Source organism: Nycticebus coucang, chromosome 19, assembly GCF_027406575.1.
Source record: "Nycticebus coucang isolate mNycCou1 chromosome 19, mNycCou1.pri, whole genome shotgun sequence".
Classification (NCBI taxonomy): Eukaryota; Metazoa; Chordata; class Mammalia; order Primates; family Lorisidae; genus Nycticebus; species Nycticebus coucang.
This window is the reverse complement of record NC_069798.1, coordinates 12625424-12638915: the sequence shown is the minus strand read 5'-3', so window position 1 is coordinate 12638915 and position 13492 is coordinate 12625424. Positions and strand designations below refer to the sequence as shown.

At 40.0% G+C, this 13492-nt stretch overlaps 1 protein-coding gene across 4 annotated transcripts in view; it reads left to right on the top strand.

The window, feature by feature from the left end:
- ROCK1 (Rho associated coiled-coil containing protein kinase 1) overlaps window positions 1–13492 on the top strand; it is a 160625-nt gene that overhangs the window by 129003 nt on the left and 18130 nt on the right. For all 4 annotated transcript variants that reach the window (XR_008375957.1, XM_053571384.1, XM_053571386.1 and 1 more), the window contains exons 21-23: window positions 1162–1231; window positions 4262–4356; window positions 11815–11980. Coding sequence is in view for 3 of the 4 variants with exons in the window: in XM_053571384.1 (XP_053427359.1) it covers window positions 1162–1231; window positions 4262–4356; window positions 11815–11980 (331 nt within the window). In the remaining variant the exon portion in view is untranslated. The remainder of the gene's footprint in view (window positions 1–1161; window positions 1232–4261; window positions 4357–11814; window positions 11981–13492) is intronic.

Below are 13492 nucleotides of genomic sequence, written 5' to 3'. Positions count from 1 at the left end.
TGATGATGTTAGTAGAGACAGGGTCTTACTCTGGCTCACTGCTGCTCATACTGGTCTTGAACCTCTGAGCTCAGACAATCCATTCGCCTCGGCCTCCCACAGCGCCGGGACTACAGGCGTGAGCCACCAGGCCCAGCCAAACTCCTGGGTTTAAGTGATCCTCCTGCCTGAGCCTCCTGAGTAGCTGGGACTATAGGTGCCTGCCACAACACCTGGCTAATTTTTCTATTTTTAGTAGAGACAAGGTCTTGCTCAGGCTGGTCTGCAACTCCTGAACTCAAGTGATCCTCCCACCTCAGCCTCCCAGAGTGCTAGGATGACATGTGTGAGCCAGCATCGCCCAGCTGAACTTCCTTTTTTAAGAGACTAGAATTAGGCGTGGTGATGCTATATTGTGTTTTGTTTTGTTTCTTTGGTTCATCTCAGAATGTAAAGTGTATTTTTTATTCTGTTACTCTTGAGATGTGATATGCCCTGCTTACATGAAACATGTAGAAAGCTAGGTGTCAGTATTGCTTTCAGAATTTATGTAAGGACATATATACTTCAGAAATTTACTATCGAAGATGGGCACTTCTTACACTAAGTTGTATTTCTTCCAAATTTGTTTGATAATAAATTCAGTTGCCAGCTTTATTTACGACTTAGTGATTCTTGGATAAAATTGTCAGTTTTGATTAAGTTGGATTTATATTGATGAAATTCTTTTCCCCTTTTAGAGCCACCATTTTTAACAAGTAATATGTTTTATATTTTTCTTCTCCCAAAATAACTTGCTCATCAGTTATTATGTACTTTTTATCAGCCATCTGCCTTTTTAGTCACTGAAAATACAAACCTATTACTATCTAATATGAAAGCCTAGTGGCTGCTGATAAATTATTAATCCTTGAAAATCTGTATCTTTGGGATGCATTGTATTTCTCTTTTTGAGTTTGTTCGCTCTATGAGTTTGTTCTCTTTGTTTGGTGTGTATTATATACATGTAGTTGTCTCTATCTACCGTCTTCCTCATTTGTCAATTGATTGTTCTGGCTTTTCCTTCCTATTGAAGTATGCTTTTCAAAACCAACATTATTTTAGTAACTTTAGCAAACTAAGAATAATATGAAGTCTAGTATAAATAGGAACATTTATTTCTTATTTTTCTTTTATCTGAAGACAATATAGAGGAAACGAAGGACAAATGCGAGAACTACAAGATCAGCTTGAAGCCGAGCAGTATTTCTCGGTAAGTGAGAATCATTTTTTTTTTTTTTTCAATGAATCATTCAAGATGATTCATTTAAAAAAGTGACTTCTTTTTCATTGAAAAAGAATCATTCACCTATGAAGCTAGTGTATGGTGCCTCATGATCATATTAATGTACACAGCTATGATTTAATAAAAAAATAAATAAATAAAAATTAAAAAAAAAGAATCATTCACATAAAAGGATCTAAATAAATTACAGTGACTTTCTATTTTTTGTCTATTTTCCTTGTTAGCATCTTAGGCTATCATTGGTGTATGTTTTTTATTTTATTTTATTTTTTGAGACAGAGTCTCAGTATGTCACCCTTGGTAGAGTGCCATGGCATTACAGCTCACAGCAACCTCCAACTCTTGGACTTAAGTGATTCTCTTGCCTCCAGCCTCCCAAGTAGCTGGGACTACAGGCGCCCACCACAACACCCAGCTATTTTTTCTTATTGTTGCCATCGTCATTGTTGTTTAGCTGGCTGGGCCGGGTTCGAACCCGCCAGCCTTAATTAAAAAAAAATTGAGGGTGGTGCCTGTGGCTCAAGGAGTGGGGCGCCAGCCCCATATACCAGAGGTGGCAGTTTCAAACCCGGCCCCAGCCAAAAACTGCAAAAAAAAAAAAAAAAAATTGATGTTGAAATTCTTTCCCTGAGTGCATATTAACCTTAATTATTCAAAGTGCATACTACTAACTCCTGCAAGGTAGTCTGTAGTATTCTGTACACTTACTGTTCGTATACTTCCACAGGGTGACCATCCAGTGCTTTTAGATGTTTGGATGGATGTCAAATGCTTGTGATGGTTCCCGGGATTCTTGATTTTGCCTCTAGAAAATAAAATAAAAACCTGACCCTATCTCGTGATTGTTGATTGCTTATGATAATTGGGTTACATTATATTTAATTTGATAAGCTGTTAAGAAGCAAATGTGTGATTTGTCTTTAATCAGGGTTTTATATCAGATTACTTCTTTAATTCCTTTAATTACTTAAATAAGTTTCAGTATTTGAAGTCAGACAGAAGAGATGAGAACCTGGTTTCAAAAGCCAAAATGGACTGTTTAATTTTAGAAATTATAAATACTTGAACTAGAACAAGTCCTTACTCTTTCTTCATTTTCATTCCCTTAGAAATGTATTTTCCCCTAGAAAAGTACTGTTTCTTAGAGGGATAATTAAGTGCACAGTATAAAAATAGTTCTTCCCAGGTATTCACAGACCCTTGCTGTTTTTTTGTTTTTCATTCCATCTTTTAAACTAAAAAGGGTGGTTTGAAAAGAAAAACTTATAGATATCAGAACTAAAAGTTTATTGTACAACTTCAGCAACTTACACAATGAGTCTGATCTGCTAACAGAGTTGACAAAAGCCTAGTGAATTAATTAAGAACCATCATACTGTGAGGAGCATATGTCATTGGTAATGTTAACAGAATATCTGTTCAATCTTAATTTGTGTATACTCCTTCTACCTCATCTCCAACCACACACTTTATCCCGCTCACCCAAAAGGGAAGTGATTTTTCTAACATGGTTCATTTCAAGGATTGATCTAATCTTTAAATTCTTAGTATGGGCTGAGTTTCTTTTTTTATTTGGTTGGTTTGTTTTTGAGATGGAATCTCACGTTGTTGCCTTCGGTAGAGTTCTATGGCATCAGAGCTCACAGCAACCTCACTCTTGGGCTCAGGTGATTCTCTTCCCTTAGCCTCCCGAGTATCTGGGACTACAGGCATCCACCACAACACCCGGCCATTTTTAGAGACAGGGTCTTGCTTTTGCTCAGGCTGGTATCAAATCTGTGAGCTCAGGCAGTCCATCCGCCTTGGCCTCCCAAAGTGCTAGGATTACAGGCAGGAGCCACTGCAGTCGGCCCTGGCTGAGTTTCTTTATAATACTTTCTTGAGTAATTAGAATTATTATATACTTCATTAAGATATAATTTCTATATAATACATTATGCCTATTTTAAGCATACAGGTCAATACATTCTGACAGATGTGTACACCTGTGTGACCACACTACAATCAATATGTAGAACATTTTCTTTAGGAAAAAAAGTTCCTTTGCATCCCTTTGGAGTCAATCTTACCCAGCAATGACTATTTGGCTGTCACTATTGATTATTTTCACCTGTTCTAGAACTTCATATGCATGGAATCACACAATATATACTCCTTCTTTAGTATCTGGTTTGTTTGACTTGGCATATTTTTTAAAATGTATCATGTTGCATTTATCTGTAGTTTGCTCCTTTTTATTTCTAAGTAGTGTAGCTTTGTCACAATTTTTTTAACCTAGGAGTTGATGGATATTTGGATTGCTTATAATTTGGAGCTGCTGTGAACAATGCCACAGTGAAAATTAACGCACAGGGCCAGGTGCAGTGGCTCACACCTGTAATCCTAGCACTCTGGGAGGCCAAGGCAGGTGGATTCCCTGAGCTCACAGGTTCAAGACCAGCCGGAACCAAGTGGGAGTGCCCCATCTCGAAAAAATAGCCAGGCATTGTTGCAGGTGCCTGTAGTCCCAGCTACTTGAGAGGCTGAGACAAGAAAATTGCTTGAGGCTCAGTGCCAATAGCACAGTGGTTATGGCGCCAGCCACATACACCAAGGCTGGCGAGTTCAAACCTGGCCCAGGCCAGCTAAACAACAATAACAACTACAACAAAAAAATAGCCAGGCATTGTGGCGGGCACCTGTAGTCTCAGCTATTTGGGAGGCTGAGGCAAGAGAATCGCTTAAACCCAGGAGTATGAGGTTGCTGTGAGCTCTGATGCCAGGGTACTCTACCGAGGGTGACAAAGTGAGACTCTGTCTTCAAAAAAAAGAAGAGAAAAAAAAAAGGGAGAGAGAAGAAAAGAAAATTAATGCATAAGACTGTGTATGGAAATTTATTTGCATTGGTCACGAATAAATACTTGGGAGTAGAGGTGTTGGATCTAATGGTGATTTCTAATAAACTGCCATGCCATGTTTTAACCTACCATAAGCAGTTATTTATCATTTCTTTTACAGACACTTTATAAAACCCAAGTAAAAGAACTTAAAGAAGAAATTGAAGAAAAAAACAGAGAAAATTTAAAGAAAATACAGGAACTGCAAAATGAAAAGTATGTCCATTTTTTTTTAGAACAAGAATCAATACAATAGGCATTCTTAAGTGTGAAACAGTGAGCTGTGCCATTTTTCTGGTGGGACTGGTATAGCACAATTCATTGGGCTAATTCAGAACGAGTCAGACTGAAATTTACCTTGATGGTAAAGAAACAGTGTAATAAATCAGCACTAGCAATGGCACAGACGTTCATTAAACTGACAAAAATGTTTTGGCAATTAATTGTTTTCAAGGGTCTTTATCCTCTATTTGTATATAAATAATTTACACAAAAATTATTGTATATAAGTAATTCATGTTGTATTTTCAGATCATTATTTCTAAATCAGATAAAGGTTTATAGCCGGGCACTGTGGCTCATGCCTGTAATCCTAGCACCCTGGGAAGCCGAGGTGGGTAGATAGCCTGAGCTTATAGGTTGGAGGCCAGCCTGAGTCAGAGGGAGACCTCGTCTCTAAAAATAGCCGAGGGTTGTGGCAGGAACCTGTAGTCCTAGCTACCTGGGAAGCTGACGCAAGAGAATGTGAACTGTGATGCCATGGCACTCAGTATACTGACGGTGACAAAGTGAGACTCTGTTTCAAAAAAAAAAAAAAAAGGTATATAAAAATACCTAAAGGTCCTCCTCCTAGTATTATCATGTAGGTTGATTTTCATTACATGTGTTTAGGGCCTTAGAAGGAAAAAACCCTTTAAAGCTACTTAAATATAACAACCACATTTTAGAGTGCAGCTGACTGGCCTGTAGAGATTGATACAGGAGCTAGATAGTGTTAGAACAGACACTGCAATTAGTGCTCTGACATTGTTATATTCTCTTTACATTTAACCATCTTTGAAAGAAATTTAAAACTATTTAAATATTATAGAAGCAAAAACAGAAAACAGCAAAACAATGCAGTTTTATGAGTTACATTAACAAGTATCATCGTAACTATCATGCATGAATGAGAAAGAACCTTGTTATGCATTTCAGAAGCCCATTGCATCCTGCCTTTTAATTGTGCCTTCTTTCTTCCCACCAAAAGAGTAATCACTATCCCGACGTTTATTTGTTGAAGAAACTGGATCTTTTGTCCTTCAGTTTTGATTTTGGTGATCTCATTTCCATAGTTAGTTGAACATTTCCCCACTCCCTTTCTCTATGTTTCCTGAAGATCAGTAGTTAAATCTAGAGTTATTCTGTCCAAATATGGTAGCCACTAGCCATATTGTAGTCAACCAATTAAATTTAAATTTTAATTCATTTACATAAAATTAAAACTTTAATTCCTCAGCCATATTTCAGGTATTCAATAGTCCCATTTGATTAGTGTCTACTGTATTAGATAGCACAGATACAGAACATTGTAAAAAGTCATTATTGGACATTCCTGATCTGGTGGCTTAAAGAGATTCAAATTTCATTTTTAGAAGGAAGAAAACAACTTCATGGGCTCAGCGCCCATATCTGAGTGGTTAGGTTTCCAGCCACATACACAGACTCTGACGGGTTCGAACCCATCCCTGGCCTGCTAAACAACAATGACAACTGCAACAAAAAAATAGCCAGGCATTGTGGTGGGTGCCTATAGTCCCAGCTACTTGGGAGTCTAGGCAAGAAAATCGCTTAGGCCCAAGAGTTTGAGGTTGCTGTGAGCTGTGATGCCACGGCACTCTACTGAGCGCAACATAGTGAGACTGTTTCAAAAAAAACTACTTCATGTATATAATTTTATTTTTGAGACAGAGTTTCATATTGTCACCTTGGGTAGAGTGCCCTGGCCTCTTAACTACAGTAACCTCAAACTCTTGGGCTCAAGTGGTCCTCTTGCCTCAGCCTCCCAAGTAGCTGGGATTACAGGTGCCCCCCACAACACCAGGCTAGTTTTTATTTTATTTATTTATTTGTTACTCCCTTCTATACTAACGAGGAGCCAGGCTACTTTTTAGAGATGAGGTCTTGCTCTTGCTCAGGCTGGTCTGGAACTATTGAACTCCCAAGCTCAGGCCATCCTCCCACCTTGGCCTCCCAGAGTGCTACAATTATAGGCATGAGCCACTGAGCCTAATGTCTGGTTGCTTCTCTTTGTTGTTAAGAACCATTGACACTTAGTCTTAGATCCTTAGTAGGTAAGGTGTTACAAAATGGAGATATTTTATTTTTATTGTTTTTTCTTCATTTTTTTATTAGAATATATAACTTTTATTTTAAATTTGTTTAAGAGACAAGGTCAGTGTCCATAACTCAGTGAGTAGGATGCCAGCCACATACACTGAGGCTAATGGGTTTGAACTCGGCCCAGGCCTGCTAAACAACAATGACAACTGCAACAAAAAAATAGCCAGGCATTGTGGTACGCACCTGTAGTCCCAGCTACACGGGAGGCTGAGGTAAGAGAATCGCTTTAGCCCAAGAGTTTGAGGTTGCTGTGAGTTGTGATGCCACAGCACTCTACTGAGGGTGACATAGTGACACTCTGTCTCAAAAAAGAAAAAAAAAGAGAGAGAGAGACAGTCTTGGCCTGTTGCCCAGGCTAGTTTTGAATTCCTGATGTTAAGCAATTCTCCTACCTTACCCTCCCAAAGTTCTAGAATTACAAGCGTGAGCACCCAGCCTTTCTGCTACTTTTTATGTTTGCTTTCTTTCTTTCTTTTTTTTTTTTTTATAGCCCTGAGAAGAACATTAACAGCTTCTGTCCCTGGTAATATCTACACCTCAGTCTATCTTATACATAGGGATATGTGTTGTTAGTGAGCTGTCTACTAACCAACCTCTTTTTTTTTTTAATTGCCCGAAACACTGGTTTTTGCTCAGTTCTTATCCTTATTTTCTCTATGCATTTTGCTTGAGGCCATTTTTTCCCATGTTACATAGTATCTGTGACATTGCACTATCCTAAATTTATCCCTCTCTTTTTTAATTTTTTTTGACTTTAAAAAAAATTTTTTTATTTAATCATAGCTGTGTACATTAGTGCAATCAAGGGATACAATGTGCTGGTTTCTCTTTTTTTTTTTTTTTTTTTTGTAGAGACAGAGTCTCACTTTATGGCCCTCGGTAGAGTGCCATGGCATCACACAGCTCACAGCAACCTCCAACTCCTGGGCTTAAGCGATTCTCTTGCCTCAGCCTCCCGAGTAGCTGGGACTACAGGCACCCACCACAACGCCCAGCTATTTTTTGGTTGTAGTTCAGCTGGGGCCGGGTTTGAACCCACCACCCTCGGTATATGGGGCCGGCACCTTACCGACTGAGCCACAGGCACCGCCCAATGTGCTGGTTTCATATACAATCTGAAATATTCTCTTTTTTTTTTTTTTGAGACAGAGCCTCAAGCTGTTGCCCTGGGTAAAGTGCCGTGGCATCATAGCTCACAGCAACCTCAAACTCCTGGGCTCAAGCGAGTCTCCTGTCTCTGCCTCCCAAGTAGCTGGGACTACAGGTGCCCGCCACAACGCCTGCTATTTTTTGGTTGCAGCCATCATTGTTGTTTGGCAGGCCAGGGCTGGATTCGAACCCGCCAGCTCAGGTGTATATGGCTGGCACCTTAGCCGCTTGAGCCAAAGGTGCTGAGCCACAATCTGAAATATTCTCATCAAACTGTTCAATGTAGCCTTCTTTCTTTCTTTTTTTTTTTTTTTTTTTTTTTGTCGTTGTTGTTGTTGTTGCAGTTTTTGGCCAGGGCTGGGGTTTGAACCCGCCACCTCCAGTATATGGGGCTGGCACCCTACTCCTTGAGCCACAGGTGCCTCCCCCTGCTGCTTTTTATAGAAAACTTACTTGTAAAGTGGCATACCAGGTATCAGATGTCCTCTTTCCCTATTCTTTCTTTTTTGTTTGTTTGGGGTTTTTTTGGCAGGGGCTGGGCTTGAACCCCCCACCTCCAGCATATGGGGCCGGTCCCCTACTCCTTTGAGCCACAGGTGCTGCCCTCCCTATTCTTTTTTTTTTTTTTTTTTTTAGCCGGGGCTGGGTTTGAACCCGCCACCTCTGGCATATGGGACAGGCGCCCTACTCCTTGAGCCACAGGCGCCACCCAAGCCGTCCCTATTCTTTCTTGAGCTTACTCCAGTTGGACTTTTGCATTCATCACTCTAATAAAATGACTCACCACTAGGTTACTGGGTTCTTCCTAATAGTTAAAGACAATAGTTAGTTCTAGGTCCTCAATTAATAGCAGCAAATTTCTTTACTTGGCTTCTGCAATACTACACCTTATTTTTCTCTAACTGAACTAGCTACTCTCTTTTGAGTTCTTTGCTCCTTTGTTCCTTCTCATATCTAAGATCATTACAGTTTAGAGGGCCCAAGGGATTACTTCCTGGTTCTCATCTGGCCTCATGGTTCTAAATAGCATCAAGGTACAAGTACATTCTCCCTTGAATTCCCGGGTAGTATATCCAGCTGTCTATTGGACATCTCTACTTGAGTGTTCAGTAAGCATCTCATGCTTATCAAGTCTGGAGAAAAGTCCTGATTCCCTCATTTTGCCAGCCTGCTCGTCCCTTCTTCCCCATTTCAGAAATTATCAATTCTGTTATTCCCAGTTGTTTTAAGTCTAAAATTCAAAGTCATCTTAGAGTCTTTTTTTAAATCTTTGTATGCAATCTTAACAAATTTTCTCTAAAATTTTTAGTTGTATCTAAAAATTATACATTGAATCTGACCACTTCTTACCTCTGTGCCATTTGCTGACTTGGTCCAAGCTGCCATTGTCTCCAGTCTTTATCTCTCAGTAGCCTCCTAACTGGTATCCCTGCTTCTACCATTGTCCTCCTACTGTCTGATCTTAATACATAAAGGATGATCTTTTTAAAACATCAAAGTACCAGAAAAAAACCCAAAAGTCCTTCATTGTCTTAGAAAACCCTACAATGTCTGTTGTTTTCTTCCTTCATCTTCCTTACAACATTTCTCACAACTTCCCCCTATCTCTCACTATAACTCATCTTTATTCAGACCAACCTTGGGGCATTTGTTCCTTGATTTTCCCTCTCCCTAAAACACTGTATTCCCAGATACCTGCATGGTTCACTTCCTTTGTGTCTCTTCTTTGTTTGTTTGTTTGTTTGTTTTTTGTAGAGACAGAGTCTCACTGTACTGCCCTCGGGTAGAATGCCATGAGGTCACATGGCTCACAGCAACCTCTAACTCTTGGGCTTATGTGATTCTCTTGCCTCAGCCTCCGGAGCAGCTGGGACTACAGGCGCCCGCCACAACGCCCGGCTATTTTTTTGTTGCAGTTTGGCCGGGGCTGGGTTTGAACCCGCCACTGCCTGCATATGGGGCCGGTGCCCTACTCACTGAGCCACAGGCACCTCTTCTTTAATGTCATCTTAGCAGAGAGGCCTCTTTGATTTCCCTGTAATAAAATATCAGCCACATTCATGGTTTTTCTACCTTTCATCTTTTTTTGTTTGTTTTGAGACAGAGTTTCACTTTGTTGCCCTTGGTAGAGTGCCCTGACAGCTCACAGGTGTCATAGCTCACAGCAACCTCAAACTCTTTGAGTTCAAGTGATACTCTTGCCTCAGCCTTCTGAGTAGCTAGGAGTACAGGCGCCTGCCACAACACTCAGCTGTTTTTAGAGATGGGGTCTCACTCTGGCTCAGGATGGTTTCAAACCTGTGAGGCAAACCACTCCGCTCGGCCTCCCAGAGTGCTGGGCTTTCAGGCGTGAGCCACCGCGCCCGGCCCTACCTTTTGTCTTTTATCATTCTCTGTGGCATACTTTATATTACTTGTTCATTTCTTAAATTGTCTCATGCTCCCTGTGGGCAGGAACTTTGTTACTGCTAAGATCCTTAATTCCTAGAGCAGTATTTGGCACAAAGGAAATATTCAAATGAATAGTTTTTGGGTGAAAGGACTGAATATTCCTTTTCTGTGGTTACTATATGTCCCCTTCTTTAGCTCAAGGCAGAAAATTTTATTTGTAATACTTCCTTACTAGGAAATAGAAGGTGAGTTTTTGAGCACCTACTATATACAGGGTGTACAGTGGTGATTGTTGGATAAAATAGCTTATCCAAAAGATGCAAGCTCATCGAATGTCAGAACTAGAAGGCACCTCACAGATAATTTAGTTTAAGCCTCTAATTTATAGATTTGATTCATCTGGGAACTTGCCCAGCATCCCTAAAGAAGAGAATAAATATCTAGCCCGGCCAGACAGTGACTTTTCCAGTGTGCTATGCTGCCTTCCATTTCAACATCCACAATAAATTCATTTCAAAATAGACTGTTTGCAGGGCAGCACTTGTGGCTCAAAGGAGTAGGGCGCCAGCACCATATGCTGGAGGTGGCGGGTTCAAACCCAGCCCTGGCCAAAAACTGCAAAAAAAAAAAATTGACTGTTTGCCATTGCTTTATTACCTTTACTTAGTTAAGCACAAAGCATATAGAAGATCAAATAGTTCTAGGGCAGCGCCTGTGGCTCAGTCGGTAAGGCGCCGGCCCCATATACCGAGGGTGGCGGGTTCAAACCTGGCCCCGGCCAAACTGCAACCAAAAAATAGCCAGGCGTTGTGGCGGGCGCCTGTAGTCCCAGCTACTCGGGAGGCTGAAGCAAGAGAATCGCTTAAGCCCAGGAGTTGGAGGTTGCTGTGAGCTGTGTGAGGCCACGGCACTCTACCGAGGGCCATGAAGTGAGACTCTGTCTCTACAAAAAAAAAAAAAAAAGAAGAAGAAGATCAAATAGTTCTTTACATTAGTATAATTTTTTATTAAGATTTTATTTTATTTTATTTCTTTTTTAGAGACAGAGTCTCACTTTGTCACCTTTGGTAGAGTGCCATGGCGTCACAGCTCATAGCAACCTTCAGCTCTTGGGCTTAGGCAATTCTCTTGCCTTAGCCTTCTGAGTAGCTGGGACTACAGGTGTCCGCCACAACGCTCGGCCATTTTTTTTGTTGCAGTTTGGCCGGTGCTGGGTTTGAACCCACCCCCCTCTGTACATGGGGCCACTGAGCCACAAGCACCACCCACATTGGTATAATTTTTTAAGTGTGAGAGGTTGAAGTCATTACTTTTATAGAAAGTCTGCAGTGGATTCAAAGTTTTTTTATTTTATTTTATTTTTTTTATTGAGACAGTCACACTTTGTAAAACCCTCAGTAGAGCGCTATGGCATCATAGCTCACGGCAACCTCAAACTCTTGGGCTCAAGTGATTCTCTTGCCTCAGCCTCCCTAGTAGCTAGGACTACAGGTGCCCACCATAACATAACGCCCGGCTATTTTGTTGTTGTTGTTGTTGGGCAGGCCTGGGTTCTAACCCACCAGCCCTGGAACATGTGACCAGCACCCTAACGACTGAACTATGGGCGCCCAGCCTCAAAGTTTATTTTAAGCAATAAAATATTTAGGTTTTATTAATAATTTGAAGATAATTGTGTTTTTAAGTATATGATTAATTTGGAAGAATGAACTAAATTTGTTTATATTAATTTCTTTTAAAAATCCATTGCAGAGAAACTCTTGCAACTCAGTTGGACCTAGCAGAAACAAAAGCCGAGTCAGAGCAGTTGGCTCGAGGGCTTCTAGAAGAGCAGTATTTCGAATTGACCCAAGAGAGCAAGAAAGCTGCCTCAAGAAATAGACAAGAGATTACAGATAAAGACCATACTGTTAGTCGGGTAAGTGTGATGATGAGATGTTATGTAACTTGATTTAAAATAGATCACATCTTAAAGTGTTAGGGTGAATATGTATATACGTGTATTTACTTCTACTTTATACATAATAGTTATTCTGTATTCATCTATAAAACAGCTGATATAATCTAAGACAGTTCTTTTTTTTTTTTTTTCTAAGACAGTTCTTAATGATTAAAATTCTTATTTAGGCTCAGCATCCATTGCACAGTGGTTACGGGTTCAAACCTGGCCTAGGCCAGCTAAAACAACAGTGACTACAACAACAACAACAACAACAACAACAACAACAAAAAATAGCCGGGCTCAGTGCCTGTGGCTCAAGCAGCTAAGGCGCCAGCCACAAACACCTGCACTGGTGGGTTCGAATCCAGCCTGGGCCCACCAAACTACAATGACAGCTGCAACCAAAAAATAGCCAGGTGCTGTGGTGGGTGCCTGTAGCCCAGCTTCTTGGGAAGCTGAGGCTGAGGCAAGAGAATTGCTTAAACCCAAGAGTTTGAGGTATGCCACAGTACTCTACCAAGGGCAAAATAGTGAGACTTTGTCTAAAAAAAAATTTTTTTTTATTCAATACATTGAACTTTTTTCCTTTCTGGCTATAAATGTTATTAGTTATATTTTATGTGAAGAAATGCTTAGCTTAAATTCATGTATTGCAACTGATCTTATGAGCCAGAATTCTGTGAAACTCAGAGCAACTATTTTGGGATGAGAAATTCTTTGGATAATCTACAAATCCATTATAAGAAATCCAATACTCCAGATGACTGCCAGATGAAGTGTATATATACATGTATGCCACCATCGAGTGCTCTGGTATAGACAGGCTCAGGTTCAAATCCTAGTGTTGGCTCTAAGAAGTTTTATTGTCTTGGCAAAGTCACTTGAACTTCTCTAAGCTTTAGATTGTTCATGTATAAAACAGTAGTACTATCCCACATGATTGTTATCAGGATTAAATGAAATAATACAGATAGAATGATTAATAAATATATCACTAAAAGCAAACAATAAATATTTTATTGTCATTTGCATCATCATTCAGATGAAGAAACTGAGGCCCAGGAAGATCATGACTTGGGTCATAGTAAACTAATTGCAGAGCTGGAACTCAATACAAATTCTCTGTTGTCCAGCCTAGTTCTTTCCCCCCCTTTTATTAATATCATATATGTTAGGTTTTTTAAATATCTAGGTTTATAATATATATTAATAAAAGGGGAGATTTCACTGAAATAGTTCGGGGAAGCTATTAACTTTTTTTTTTTTTTTTTTTCAGTTTTTGAACCTGCCACCTCCAGCATATGAGGCTGGTGCCCTACTCCTTTGAGTCACAGGCACTGCCCAAAGCTATTAATATTTTTTTTAATTTTGGACTTAATTATATCCACTTTATTTATTTATTTATTTTATTAATTTTATTTTTTTGCAGTTTTGGCCAGGGCTGGGTTTGAACCCGCCACCTCTGGCATATGGGGCTGGTGCCCTACA